This window comes from Zonotrichia albicollis, chromosome 10 (genome assembly GCF_047830755.1).
Source record: "Zonotrichia albicollis isolate bZonAlb1 chromosome 10, bZonAlb1.hap1, whole genome shotgun sequence".
Lineage (NCBI taxonomy): Eukaryota > Metazoa > Chordata > Aves > Passeriformes > Passerellidae > Zonotrichia > Zonotrichia albicollis.
The window spans coordinates 22,312,804-22,328,902 of record NC_133828.1 but is presented as its reverse complement, the minus strand read 5'-3'; the positions used below and the strand labels follow the sequence as shown (position 1 = coordinate 22,328,902).

General features: G+C 37.7%; 1 protein-coding gene across 6 annotated transcripts in view; it reads right to left on the bottom strand.

Moving 5' to 3' along the window:
* Positions 1 to 16,099, bottom strand: part of RAPH1 (Ras association (RalGDS/AF-6) and pleckstrin homology domains 1) — a 144,958-nt gene that overhangs the window by 46,588 nt on the left and 82,271 nt on the right. For all 6 annotated transcript variants that reach the window (XM_074548323.1, XM_074548319.1, XM_074548321.1 and 3 more), the window contains one exon: positions 1,155 to 1,274. In XM_074548323.1, the coding sequence (XP_074404424.1) occupies positions 1,155 to 1,274 (120 nt within the window). Of the gene's footprint in view, positions 1 to 1,154; positions 1,275 to 16,099 lie in introns of those variants that run through there.

The following is a 16,099-nucleotide window of genomic DNA, read 5'->3' as shown; positions in this document are numbered from 1 at the left end:
CATTCAATGAACAATCGTATTTCATTAACAGGGATTTAAATTCACTAAATTCAGAATTTTTTTCAGTAGTCTTTCCTGTGAATAACATGAAGTTATGAAAACCAACCCTAACCAGTTTATGTAGGGCACATTTTTTTCAGGAAAACTAGCATAGGTTAAAAAAAGAAACTCTTTCTAACCAATACACTGAGTTGTTATGTTATGATGGCTAATATGGGTATAGTACTGTAATAAATACCAGGATTTTGTAAGTAGCAAGCAGTAGGGCACTGTGATCCAGCTGCTGAGCCAAGAAGTACAGGGTCAGGAGCTGCTGGCCCTGGACTGGAATGTGTTACATAGGGAATCCAGCTCTTGCTGTCACTGAAACTCAACAGGCCTGCAGAACATCTGAAATTAGGCAAGGCTTGTACTGATAAAAAGTTCCTGAAGATATGCTTCAACAGAAAAAAGTTTCTCACCTAAACTTTTTATGTTCATTTTCTACATCTTTACTCAAGCCTTTGTTAAAAAGAATAAATGCGCTACTTTTTCCCTAATGTTTATTCTTCCTGAGCTCCCTTCTCTCCTCAGCTTGGCCTGAACAAAAAAAAAAAATTAAAAAAAATTAAAAATCTATAACCCTAGAGACCATCAAGGAAACTGGAGACACAAGAGGCAAGTTAGGCCCCATTCCTTCAGACTGAATCCACAGACTACTACAAAATATCTCCTGTGAAGCAAATATATTCTGGTTAAAAGCACCCCAACCATGCTTTGCTGGCTTTATTCAAGTTATTGCAGATCACTGGACACACATGTGATACGCCCTCACCATTATCTGAGCACATTCTCCATAACTGCTAACCCAGCAGTTTGGAGAACTGCTAAAAACTACAACAGCACCAAAAGCTTAATTCTAAATAATTATGAGAAGCATGGTAATTTTTTTTCATTTAACTTGCATCATATAGAATAACTTAAGCAGAATAAATGTTAAGACACCAGATATTCACAGAGAAAGCCAATTTATAAACCTTTAAATATTACTGAACTGGTCACAGGCTACTGTCTGACTTGCTGCAAGTGGCAGAGTCAAGCAGTTGGTATTCAACTGAAAAGAAATGTAGTAACAACAAAAAATCATTCTGTGAGATGATTGAAGCCTCCCTCACCTGTGTGAGTTTGTCCAGCTCACCCAGCCAGGCCCCAAACATCTTGTCGAGATCCTGATCTTCCTTATCACTATCTTCTTCTGCACCATGGTCAAGCTCTTCATCTGACAATTGCTCCATCTGGAAAAAAAAACAAGAAAAAAAGTTTTGATACTCAAACTTTCTTGTCACTGTCTAAGAAAAATGGTGTCAGCTACCATGTTTCTGAAACTGTTCATGAATCAAAGCAAATGTCCATCCATAAACTCCATAAAAAACATAAAAACTCCTGCTTACTAGTAAAGACTTAGTATGGAAGTTGTGATAGATAATTGCAAAGCCATTTTTGCAGCTCACTTTTGTCAGATGATGCAGAAAATGATTAAGAACAAAGTTCACAATACGTAATATACCATCAGAAATTCATGCTAGCCTTGCATGTGCCTTCATTGCCAGCTATTGTTGGCAAAATCTATTGACATTGCATTAGAAAAATTCAACTCCTGTTCCAAGGAATTCAGTTGACCACAGTTAAGCAACACCATTCAACCACAGGAAGTGCAGCCTCACTGCACTGCAAACAGATCACTACAGATCTGTAAACAGAAATGCCTAAACAGGCCATAGAGAATGTCAGCAATCCATCCCCTGAGACAGTTCAAATCTTGAACACTGACCAGATCACTTCAGTGATACTGCACAATTTTTATTCAACAAAGGAACTTCTCTCTGGAAGAGTCACCACAGCATCTCTCAAGATCCTCCTTCATTCAACAAATTTGTGACCAAGATAAAGACAATGTTCTCCAAAGTTTATCTGTATTATCTCAGTGAAAAATAAACTTTTTTAAAATTTCTTTTCCAAACATATCCTCCAGCCTCTTTTATGGAGCTAAGACACACATGCCTTTCTAGGTACACTCATACTGGCAAAGACAGGATCCAGCTCAGGAAGAAAATTCACATACTTGCAGGGACAAAAATCTAGGTAATAATTTGAAAGGAATCAGGCAGTACAGAAGCTAAATTTCAGAGATGTGCCACAGAATGTCCAGAAACACATGAGAACAGATCCCCAGCAAGAGCTTCACAAAAAATCAATGGTGAGTTGAACAGCTGGATTTAGGCAAGTCATGGGCTACATAGTTACTTGCTGCATAGCTTTCAGAAATCACCAGTTTACATTTTGTAGACGCAAAAATTAACTAAGTGCTTCTCTTCAGGAAAAGACACATCTTGGTCTGAAAGACATCAGCGTCCAACATTGCACAGTCAAACTCATAAAGGATGTTAAGAAAAATGACTAAGGTGATCTCAGAGAAAAAAACTTCTCAATCCAGTTTTTTATATATGACAGTTGTCATGCAAAAAACCCCTCCAAGATTTAAAAACAGTCTTTTCTTATTACTATATATTGCTTTTATTTAATTTTAACTTGATAAAATAGGTCAGAGGAGACTTCCGAGGTGATCTGTAATTCTGAGGTCAGCAGGAGCCAATGTCTCCCATGGATGCAAGACACTGCCATCCAGTTGCTGTAGGCAAAGCTGCTTCAGTCTGCTACCTGAACTTCTACTTTGGTAGGAGAGCAGAATGCATGTGCCTACCTTAAAAGAAGCAATAACATTAAAGCTAACTTTAATGCCATGGCACACTGCACTGCAAAAACACTGAACAGATTAAATTCATCATCTGAATCTCCTTTCTTCCTCCACTTGCTTTGAGTCCTGCATTCTAAGAAATGAAAGGAAGCACTTCCTAAAATCTAAGGGTCACGATGAAATTAAAACAAAACCAATATGCTTATGTAATACTGCTGCATCCTTACACCAAGACTGCAGCAGTTTTTAGAGTCTGTAAGCCAGGCATGCCCTCCCCAGCAAGATTCCTCTCCATGATGCTTCTTGAGGCATCATGAAGTCCTCCCACATACAAAACTGGAGACAGCATGGTAGCAGCAACTCATACTCTGCCTGAACTTCTGCAAAGCAAACCTAAGCTGTGTTCCACTTTTATGTCCCTTCAAAGCTTTGCCTTACTATTTCTTAGGTTCTAATATGGACCAGAAATACTGTAAGCTCAAGACAAAACACATTATACTTAAGGTGATATGGTCAAACTGCTGTAGAAGTGATCACACAGCATTTCTCAATGTCTAGATACATTTGAAGAAAACAATTTTACTTTGAAATCTAAAGGAAGCTATTAAAGGGTGCCTTATGAAATATGACTATGAACTAGTAAATCAAATAAATTGAAACTGTGATATAAATCCCTCAGAGCACAGTATTTACAGAGACTTCACAATGCTAGCTTTTCCCTCTTGGAGTTGTTTCTAACACTCACTCTAGCTAGATGGACTTGTTTTGCATGCATTCATTATACTCACACTGTTCATAACTCGCCCTTTCATTAAGAGAGAAGCTTGCTCTTTTTACTAATATTTCCGAAGATCTAAGACGTGGAAAGCATTTTCAATTTCCTATAAAGTGTTACTTTAGCTATTTTAACTTGGCATCAGAGACACTGCTTTGGTTCCAGTTACTCTGAAGACAGAATTAGCAGCCTAAAGAAAACTTTTACAAGTGAAGTACTGTTGTGTCAGCATGTCTGGCACTGAACCCTGGAGTACTTGCCAGCTCCTTGTAGTCCCCACCCAAGCTTCCTAACGTCAGCTGCATTTCCTATGAGCCTGTCAACATTAACTTGCAAAAGGCACACAGAGGTTAGTGTCTTGCTTCAGAAACAGCTAATATTAAGTCACAAGTTCTGTAAAAGGAAATCTTAGTACAAGTTCCACAACTGGAAGACATCCCAAAGGACACTAATTAAAGAATTAATTCAATAAATGAGGGCAGAGACAAAATGCTCAGAAAGCAGTATATGAACTTATTGGCATAAGAACTCAAAACCTTAGCCGTTTCAAAAAAGAGTGCACATTCCAATTATAAACTTCAAATTTTCCTTTTTATAGCCATTTTCTTTCTCACTGTTGTTGATCACAGAAAACATGCACTGCACTTTAGCACATTATGATCTAAGTGGGAGTTATCACACCTTTCTAAGGATACAATATCTTTATTTATAACAAGAAATAAAACCAGCATAAGGGGCAAGGGGCTGTGTGTTTTGTTTAGTTGGGTTGGAGTTTTTTTTTCTTAAAGGAGTCATTTAGAATTGAGTTAGATGTAAAAAATGGGGAAAGGATAATGGTTCTGATGTGATGCCATAAAGCAAGCCGCTTACATTCCTAAAACATTTACAGGGGAACAGATTTTAAATAGTTTTTATTTCTGCCTAGCTCGAACCAGATGATATACCAAAGTAACTTCAGGATTCAAGTTGTTTTTCAACACCTCACCTTCTATTCTCTTAGAGCATATGTCAAAGTGGAACATAAAGAAAATGAGCAGCATCGTTCTGGCATACCTGGATAAAATACAGTATCAACACAGTGTGGTCTTCTAGACATGAGGCTTCCTGCACTAAATAGTGGTGTATGTGTCATTTCATTATCCACTATGGACTGTGACAGTCTCTTCTGTCTGAAATGCTGTTCAAACACTGCACACTCATAATCACTATAAGTCAACAATCTAGTTTCCAAAACAGTTGATTAGATTTTACCTTTAAATGCATGGAGCACAGTATTCTAGTATAAGGTTATGAAAAATTATTAAGGCTTTCATTACAAGTTACCAGTTGTAACATGTAATCATAACCTACTATTTTAAATTACAGTGTAAAGAAACAAAACTCACCAATACTTTAGGGGAATAAACCAGAAAGATTTACTCTTTCAAAATGATTTTTATATTCTTAGTATGCCAGGACAAGCGTGAGATATTAAAACACATGAGGAAAGATGGAAAGCCCAAGAGAAATGCTTCAAATATACCATTTCAACATTTTCAAGAAAAGACACCACCACAGAATTCTGAAATTAAGAAACCATTTTCTTTATATCAACAGCTTTGGGACAGAGTTATCAAAAGTGTATCTTAAGTATCTTTTACTGAGACTCTGGCATGAGGGAAGTATCTTTCACTGAGACCCTATCCTGCACACTTACATGTTCAGAGAGTAGCTCCTACCTTAAATTAACCAAGACAAATGAATTTTTTATTATATGGTTAATATAATAAAGAAAGAGTCTTTCCTTATAAAGAAAAGTCTGCGCTGAAAAAAAAGCAGTTGGAAAATATTTAAGTTGCAGGTTTTCTCCATAACACAATTCACTGATGATGCAAAGACTAAGAGAAAGAAAAACAGAATTCTGAGTTCAACTGGAAACACTAATGTGCATAAAGGGTTAGCAACAAGAATGTGTTTATTCTCTATAATTTCAGAAGCAGTATAGTAAGGATTTTGAACTATAGAGCTTAGGTATGTTCAAAACCAACTGACTGCATAAAACCCCAAAATGAAAACATACCATCTATCAGCCAACTGATGTTTCTACCTCCAACCTTTCTTATTATTTAAATACAAGCTTGCACAAGGTTCTGCTTGGTCCTGAAAACAATAATTTGCCTTCTGAAAACAACTACTGAATTTGTTACAAAGCTATTTCAGGGATGCACTAGACAAGACACAAATGTTTCAAACACTATCTCAAGAAATAACTTCTTCTGCATTTTAACATCTAGCCTCAAGAACTACATAGCATGCCCTGGTTTGGGAAACACACTCACTCTAGACCTCATCTGGACATGTAAGCTCCTTCATTAGTGATAATTCCTGTGCTATTATGCCAATACCCATTTCTGTTAAAAAGCTGTACATGACATAACACTACGCTAATATACCATATGAACACATAAGCAGAGAGTGCACACATAAATATAAGATTCTAGCAGGTTTTCATCTCTAATATTCACCTGACTGCTTAAAGAGACAAGGCTACTTGAACAGAAAAAAAAACCCTAAAATGCTTTCACAAAACTGACAGGCAAAGCCCACATCCCTGTTCATGTTTCTAGACATTTCCATAATTAAAGTCATGGAAACAATGAAAGGTACTTTGAGCACATATATTCATTTGTATCACATTAATACTCCGTCCATGTGACAGGGACCAATCAGACCTGGCACACTTTTCAGTCACAGATTCTTATGCTATAACTGACACTGACACTCTTCCCTTAAATTTAATACTGCAGCACACTAAGCCAGTGACAGGGCAGATCACTTGCTTTATTACTTCTGTGTTACTTCTTAATAAGCATAAAGTATTCCGAAAATAATTACTCCTGAAAAAAATATTTGGAGGGGGATTAGAAAGTTATAGGAAACCCTTTGTGCATTATCCAATGTTCTATAACCCAGTTTATGTTAAAAGTAATCTAAACGAAAACCTGAACAAAAGAACATTTGTTTTCTTTAAGCTTCAAATAGCATACTAATAGCTGAATACCTCCCAAGGCTTCTGCACCACAAACATTCCAAAGCCTCTCAAATTCAAAAACTAAGATACAAATCTGTCAGCCAAAAAATTCAAATTCAGAATGTTCTAAATGAAAAAAATCTTATTTCAAGTGAAAGTCTGTTTCAATGTGCTATTTTTAGCCAACTTCGAGTTTCATTTTTGTTTTTTTTAAACCATGCTTCAGGCAATAGTTTTCCAGACTTGGCACTAACAAAACAAGGTGAAAACATGCTGAATGTTTGATAAAAGACAAATCTTCAGACACTTCATTAAAAGCAAAGAGACCTTTCACAAGCAATACTCTGAAATACTGTGGGTGACCTCTTGAAATCTGTCCAATCTTGGATATCAATACATGTTTCACAAAAAAGCAGTCGTATGTCAAGATACTGTAGATATAATTAAGGCGTATAAAGCATTCATTGTTACTGTGACAAGCTTGGATTTAAGTCTACCATCTATTTCATGTCTTTCTTCCTTTACTCTCCAGCTGATAAAGGTGTTTTTCTTCACATCAACACATTATCTGCCACAATTCAACTTATCTGTCCTTTCCAACTCAACTACATTCCAATTATTAAAGAAGAAAGGGACTCAGCATTGCTCTGGAAAATCGTTTTTATTTAATTCCACACTTATTTTTTAAAACAAACTCATTAGTAGCAATTTGGAAATAGCATTGGCAAAAGAGAGAAATGTTAACACATGGGGGTTATTTAAGCTGTTCTTCAAAATTAAAACAGGTCATTGTACTTCAGCAAAAACTACTATTCTTCAAACAGAGGAAGTCAAGAGCAGAATATGCAACATCAGAGCAACTAGGAGAACAAAGACAATTCCAGAATACACTGAAAGAGTTTAAAAGTGATGTACAGTTTGAGTATATTTCTTTTCAAGTCTTTTTCTCAGGCAGTTGGTCTAGACTGCAGAACTCCCTCAAGTCTGAAAAGCAGGCATCCTCACCTTATGGTCTTATTTTCAGGTTTAACTGGGAGATGCAAAACAGCACAGCCCACAATATTCCCTCCTTTGCCCACTGATCCCTGCAACATGCAAGAATGTACCTTTGAAACCACAGAAAAGAAATCTGCTGTCTGAAAACGCACGTTTTGAACTGCACAGGCTACAGTTTTAATAAAAGATCAACTAAGGCTGCTGAAAGCAACAGTTATTCAAACATTCACAGCGCGATTTCCAATGCTCCCCTTAAAAACAGGCACATGCCCGTGCAAGAACTTGCCTTTGCCTCTAGCTGTTTGTATTTCAAGCCCAGCCAAACAACAACCTTTTTCACTAAGCTCATAAAATATTTTTCTTTACATTACTTATGAATTTGTTATATAAGTATTTATAGCACACAAGTGAACACATAACTTACATTTTAACAACTGCTAATGAAACAATTGTTTGAAAAAGCAACGGGAAAAAAAAAAATCTTCATCAGATACCAGATCATACCATCAAAGCAAGTTGTCTCACTGCTTCTGGAATCCCCCAAAACACATCAATGCTGTATACAGCAAACACAGGTTTTCTGAAACTTGGTGCTGCTCATGACAGCACTCTTATCCCTCTCACATTCTAACAGACTGTTTAACAACCGCCCCCAGAAATCCTAACCAGGAAAGCCACACATATCACAGTTACTCCCTGGTCTTCCACAGATTAATCTTTAGGAAAAAGCAGACACAGATATGACAACTCAGTATTCTTCACTGACAATATGAAAGAATCGAGCTCTTTTTGGCTAGCAGCATGAAGAAACAGAAAAACAATTTTCATATTCGCATCCTTTGCAGCTCCCTTTGTATTTAAGCAGAATTTGTACACTCCCGCTCTAAGTTTAGTTCACACTAGCACATACAGTTTCCTGAAATAAACACACTGAAGATACCAGAATGCTTACTTCATCATCTTGATTTGGGAAATCATTCTGATGTGCCACAGCAAAACCACCCACAGAATACCCACTCATCCACCCCTTCTTTGCCTGAAAGCTTTGAGAGGTAACATGGAAAGTGCATCAAACAGAACAGTCATAGGGTTGGTTTCTGGTTTTAAGCTGCCTTTGCATTATTATTACTTTATATTGACTCTACCTTTCCATAACTGCAACCTGAAATTTTAATTTAGTCCCCAAAGTGTGCCTCCTCGTATACTGGAATACATTTATAAGGTCTTCTTTCCTGTAGAAGGGAAGCACCAAATTACAGAAATGCCACTACAAGAATCTAACTGCATTTGAAATTAGCGCTGTTGGGAAGGCACACAGTAAAACCTTTATTCCCTCCAATACATTTCAGTGCCTGACTCACATCTAGCCAAACAGATGCTGCCTTGAAAAGAAGGGGCTTTATCAATCATTGCATCCTATTTCCTGAACCAAGATTCCAGCCAGAGTACCCAAGTGGACATTAAATTAATTCCCATAAAAAGTGCATCCTAGATTACATCATGTCTCACTGAACTGCCTTTATGACGACAACCTGAAGACGACTATAAAAAAATATTTAGATCATACAAACATAACTTGCCTTAGCTGAAGTATTTTTCAAGTAGAGAGAAAAATAACCCTGTAAAATAACACTCATCAGTTGCAGAAGCCAACATTTTAGATTCACCAGCTAAGACCAGAGAATTTTCAGTGTTTAGCCTGTCTTCAGTAGGCAGATAAATACTTAGAAACTACATTAGTGCCAATTTTCTGGAATCTTCATCATGTGGTTATTGTAATGCAAATACTGCTGCAGCATCTCTTTGCATTCAGTTTTATCTTTGGAATGATGCATAAAAAACAATAATGAATATGAAGAAGCAGACTAAGAATAGGTATGAATTTTTTTGTAATATTTAGCCTTATACACAGATCTCAGGGAATACCCAAATATTGCCGTAGCTGTGGCCCAGTAATAACAATCACCAGGCTAATAGCAGCACTTTCAGGATCACCCTGCAGTTGAGAATAAGCATTAGCCAACCAATCACTCAAAATATTCACATCCTTTTACAGACTGGCCTGTAAAGCGTCTCTTTCCACCAGGAATAAATATTGAAAGAAACTAATTTTTACACATACACTAAGTTGTCTTTCAACGATAAGAGAGCAAAATAAAGCATGCAACTGTCCACTACCCATAAAATTGAACATCTCAACAGTGCTTACTGTTATAAATGGTATAAATGAATGATTAAACCAACCAGAAGGGAAACGTAAGAAAATCACTTAGGTCATAGGTCAAATTACAATGCAGGTGAGAGTACTTCCTCATAAGGCTGAGCTACTCTATGCTTTAGTACACTTAAAAACTAATTTTTGTTCAAAGGACGCTCTCAAGGTTAAAAATAAGCATCATGCCAATGCTACTTAAGATACCACAGCAGACACTGGAAATCTGTATGATGTGGGTACTATCTAGACTCAGAAGTAGTTGCCAAATCCCTTTCCACAAGGGCCTAGTGACAGTCTATGAACCATGGCTCAAAAAACAGATGAGTAATGCTTTAGCTATGATAAATAAACAACATTCTTCACAGGTTGCTTTTATGACAGGGTATATATTTTTTATGCTAACCTCAGCTGGAACAGGCTGGAAGGCGACTTAGGTTTCCTGGTAAGAATTAAGACTACATTGTGAAGAGATGCATTTCATTATAGCCAGAACTACTGTCTCCAGAAAAAAAGGTGAAAAAAAATCCAAACCACAATTGCCTATTTTTCAGAAAACCCACAAATGAATGTTTGATGCCTCCAAAGAACATAGTTATTTCACTGTTAGCATTTATGAATCACCTCATTTTGTTGTTTACAGCTAGCCATGACAAAACAGCGTGACACTAAGAGACACCACGTAGAAAAATATTTAGAGGATGAACAGGGGAATAATCTTTTGGCTGAAACATTTCTTTAAGAAGGAATAAGTATATTCAATTTATAAGACATGTGATTCACTTTAAACCCACCTCTAACAAACTGAGCAGAAGAACACTGCCATAAACCAAAAATAAACACATCTAAACAGGCTACCCCTGCTCAACTAGTTTTATATTTTATGCCACTAATAAGACCAGCTCTAAGTACTGCAATTGGCAGTCAACTTTCATCCTCCAACTTCACAGCAAACTGTAAGGAGAGACATAAAACCTCCCCTCTATCCCCATCACTCTTTTGCATCACCAACCTCTGCACAGGACATGTGTTTATAAAGTGTGAGGTAGATGACAGGGGAAAAAAAGAGAAAGTACATGCTGTACCATGAAGTTACCATGAGAAATGGAATTACTATGTAAGGAGAGGTTTTTTCTATGCAAGAGCTGCGTTCTTGTGGGAGGCCTGGAAGAACTGCATTGAGGGAGCAGAGGTGAGAGAGAAGGGCTCAAGAGAGCCTTGTATATCAGAAGAGAAGAGTGATGTGGGGCTCTGGACAGAGATGAGTGGCCGCAGTCAAAACTGGAAGGAAAGGCTGGAAGTCAGCAGCAACAGGGCAGCTTTCTGAGAAAGGACAGCGAGGGGATCACTTGGCAGTAAATCAGCACTGCTCACCAGGCAGAGATGGAGGCACATAGGCTGAAAGGGTCCCTGCTACACAATGAGACTTGGCAGCAACTATGCGGCATGAAAAAGAGAAAATACAGACACGTTCTTCATTATATGGATATAGGCGAAAAAATATGTTTGTGAATGTCAAAACTGAAGCAGAATCACTGCTTCAATAGAGTATTTTATCAGCATCTTCCCTTGAGTCTTGCAGGTGATTAAGCAAAATTTCAGATACTCATAAGACTCATATGCAATAGTAAAGAAATAGAAAGCCAACATCCTGCTGCATGAACATCAATTCACCATTTTCCTTGGTGATATTTCAAGAATCCAAGTTGTATTTTGAGAATTCTACCAGCTGAGAGAAAAAAAAAAAACAAACAACACCTGAAGGAAGTCCTACACTTGCTCAATTCTTCTTGTTTTTCTCCTCAAAAAGTAAAAGAGAAGCCATTCCAGAAGTGAAGCCAATCCACAAAGCAGTTTTTGAGCGACGTCTGGTTGAGCAAGATGCCAAAGCTGGACGCCGCCACCACCTTTCTCTAGTAAAGCCTGCACAAATTCCTGAAGAGGAGAGTCTTGAGCAGATTTAGAAAGACATTCTCATCACTGATAAAAGCTGAACATACAACTTAATTTGTCATTTTATCAGATTGTCACTGAAGAAAGAACTCTCTCCAGAGCTTCTGACCGCTCCCCCCAAAACCAAGCCCAGGAAAAGAAAGCAAAATAAACAACACTCCACCCTCAAAAATTAAACCAAACAAAAAACCCAGAGAAAACTGACAGTAGTTCTCCTGACAGTTTTTTCTTTTTAGTACTTTCTTCTCTTGGGATTTTTCTTCTACTGTTAATTCAACACCCTTTCTCTCAAGGGTGGCTTAATGATCTTAAAGCAAGAAGTCCACACAATAGCTCAAACCAATATCAGTAATTGGAGGTACAGAGCTATGAAATTTGTCACACACTGCCAACAGGAATCTAAACATTGCCTATTAAGCACTGACCTTAATCTCTAGCATATAAGCCTTCTGAAACTAATTAAAATTATTTTAAAATTAATTTTGTCTACTTAAGATATTCTCTAAAGATATATGTTCATAGTGAAAGGCTGCATTACTTCAGTTTCTAAATAAATCTTGGCACCAGAAAGTGAGGGAGGGAAGCAGGGAGAAACACTACAGCTGGGTACCACTCCCTGGAAAAAAAATATTTAAAGGAAGAAAGCAGCCTCAACATAAAGGCTATGTCAAAGGTTAGAGAAGTCTAAAAGCCAGTTAACACCAACTGATGCATTGCAAAATACTTTATCTAGAATTTAATTGCCTCAAGATTAAGACCAAATGTAAATATTTAACACAGAATCAATATTTTAAAGTGCACATTCCTGAAAAAGTAAGGAAATTACCTTCCATAACAAAAAGGAAAAAAATACAGTGTAAGTTCTGCCACTGGGGAAACAAACATGAAATTTTTATACAGTAAACAAATCATGAAGATGGGGCTGACAGCTGGATTTTGTTAAAGGAGGACTTTAAACAGAAGTATTTAAACTCATGGGATTAGGCCAGCATTCCTAAGAAATGCAGTTCAGATCTTAAGCTGCAGAGACCTTGTCTAAGCAGCTCAGCAAATGAGTCACATAAACAACTACTGTAAACTCTGCTGCTACCACACTCGGTAGCTTTGTGAATGAAGCTTTTCTTGCATATGAAAACTAAAGACAGAGTGTTTTGCTACTGGAACGGGGGGCAGGGGCGAGAAGGAGGAAATAATCAAGTAAATCAGCAGACTCCATACTGCCACTTAAAATCATAAATTTCAAATTTTCTTCCCAAAAAATTATCTTTCCTCAATCACTTAAACAAATGAGGCACTTAGCATTTGATTATTCATATCTCCTACCCAAGTCTGATGCTGTGGTAAAGATAGGGCAGATTTAGATGACAAGTAAAAGAACAGCATAGGCTGACTAAAATAATCTTAAAGTTTATAAAAAACATTTTTAAAAGTAGCACTTCTTAAATCAGATTGATACAAAGCCATCTTAAAGTAACCACATGAACTTGTTTTATGTGTAGCTTTCTTTTTTTTAAATACAACAAAAATGAGCTTTTTTCAACATCTTCTAAGGAAGGTTCACACTGAAAAATATTATATATTATTCTCATTTCCATGCTGAGAGACACAAATTCAGAGGGACAGAAATGAGATACTTCATGTCAGTTATCAGTTTGGGGACAGACCCCCTCCTCTCACTGCTGAACCATGAAGCTCAAGGGTCTGCAGCTTCCAAGCTTTAAGGATGGTACTCTGCAGGACAGCTCATGGCCTTCAGCACAGAGCAGTCTCCCACAGAATGCTCAGCAGCACAAGGCAGGATTATTTCTTTCAATAGCTGCTACTCAGAGAGGCTCTCCTCCACCACGCTGGATTTGGAACATGCTACTCATTGAGAAGCCACAGGTGAAGACAACTTACCTATTTCTCAAGACAGACAGGGCAGTAACTTTCAAAATAATTTCCACGTCCCATATTCAAGTTTCCCATAAAAAGCAAAGCTGGGAGCAGGCTCTGTGACATGCAAAGGTAGCAAATCATTTGTGCTTGCCCGTCCAGAAACAAATTCACTTGGAAACACACACTGGGTTGTGCATACCCAAGAGTTTCAGTCACATAGGAAAGGAGGGGCTGCAGCACATCTTCCTCCTTTTTCCTTCCTGTCCTCCCCTTGGATAAATATACCATCTGTTCAGATGAAGAAGCTGAGCACCAAAATGTTACAGCACTCGCAGTAGCAAATCCTTGCATTTACCCTGTTCTCAGAAACGTGCCAGTGGCAAAGGGGCAGCCTACCTCCTACCTGCATTGCTCTGCAGCATCAATGCATTATACCCAAAACTACTATCAGCTGACTAAATCTATACACACCTTAGCAAAGCATTTGTGAAATTCAGTCAGTTTCTTATTGGTATCAGCATTTAAGTGCTGCAAAATAGTTTAAAAACAAACAAACAAAAAAAAAACCACAACACATTTTGGATGGAGGTTTTCTTTGCATTTAAAAACCCTGACACAACTGGCTCAGAAGCAGTGAAATTGTGAAGTTATCTTTCTCTCTATTCCAGGATAAACTTTCTACACCAGTTTTCAAACAACTTTTTGGAAAAATGTCTCTACATACTTTCCTGATATCTTATTCTGTTTTAAGCTCCCACTCCTCCGGTTTAAAACAACAACTTACACATTAAAGCTTGAGCCAGGCTAACACCTCCTTGCTGTTGTGAAAAGGAAGGAATCTCTTTCCATCCATTATCATGTGGCTCCAGATCACTGAGCCTGCTCAACCTTCTAAACTATCAGAAAACCCACTCAACACTCCAAACACCAAAACAGTCTTCTGCTGAGGTCACAAGCAGCAACAGATTGCCCTGTGACTGGACAAATCTTAGAGCCAATACTTTGTTTTGGGTAATACCAGACAGCTGGGAGAAGAGACAGGGAAACAAGTGGGACCTCCCCTTTCTGGAAGCAGCAAGTTCACCTGTATCAGGCTCATTTGTAACCTGCAGCTCCACTTGTAGCTCAGAGTGTACTGTAAGATTCAAGCATTTGTTTTATGTTCTTAAGCTCATAAGAAACAGAAAAGCCTACCTTTGCCATTCATACAGAGACATTTTCAAATGCTACCTGCTGTACAGCACATGCAATCACATACATATGACACTGAAAAACCAGTATAATTTTGCAAAATCTGCATTTATGTTCAATTTGGATCAGTTTTACCAAAGGAGTAAAATTACAAGTCTTAAAGAATTACTTTCTCTACAGACATGTTTAAAACTCATACTTTTTATTACAAGCACTTAATGTTTCAGTACTTTTCAGATCTCAAGTTAATCCCTAGAGAAGACCACATTTAAACAGAAGCAGGAACAAGAAAAAAAACCCACAAAGCATTACCATCCATAAATACATTTATAATTCTGAACTCAGGAAACTTCCAGTTTAAACTCTGTAGCACAGAAGCACAAGAAAACACAGCATGCCCATGCCATTAGCTTTCAAATTAGTGGCTAAACACAAAAACAGCATCTTACCTTTTGCACTTTTTCATTTAATGCTTACACAGGTCAGACAGACATTTCTGCAAACTAAAAATTTATCCCACAAGCAAGAACCTTGCTTGTATCTGTGGAATTGTCTCAGAACCAACACAAAGGCAACATGTCTGCTTGAAAATATGTCTGTAAATATATAGTAAAATATATATAATTACTGTATAGATACATGTAATTTAAATATATATATTATTTATATAATAAAAGTCCTGTCAATGCAAGCTAATCACTAGAGTATTCTTTAGGTATTTATAACATCTGAATGTTTGTGCATGAGCAAAGGCATAGCTCTGTTAAAAAGCATCACAGAACTGATGACAGGAAGGTACAATTGAATAGCTGCTGCAACACAAATTCCACTAAATAGTACAGTTGGAAGGGGTTTAGTTTACCAGGCCTGTCTTTGTAGCACTGTTTTCCCAAGTTAGCAGGAACAAACAAGGCATCCTTCCCTTGCATGCAAACATTCCTTTGCCACATGAAAAGGTATGAAGTGGCATGAAGCTGCACCAGGGGAAGTTCAGATTAAACACGAGGAAAAGATTCTTCACTGAATGAGTGGCTGGGCACTGGACCAGGCTCCCCAGGGGCATGGTCACAGCACCAAGCCTGCCAGAGTTCAAGGAGCATCTGGATGATACTCTTAAGTCATGCCATATGGTTTTGGTTTAGGTAGTCCTGTGAGGAACAGAGAGTTGGATTTGATCATCCTTACTGGGTCCCTTCCAACTTGAGATAAACTGTGATTCTATGAATATCTCCTTTGGACGCAGCTACAACTGTGCAGTTTACTACTAAGTGCATGAAGTTGAAGCCACTTCAATTCCTTGCAGTCTGAACCATACACATTAACCAGCTGACAGAGGCTGCTTCCCCTGGC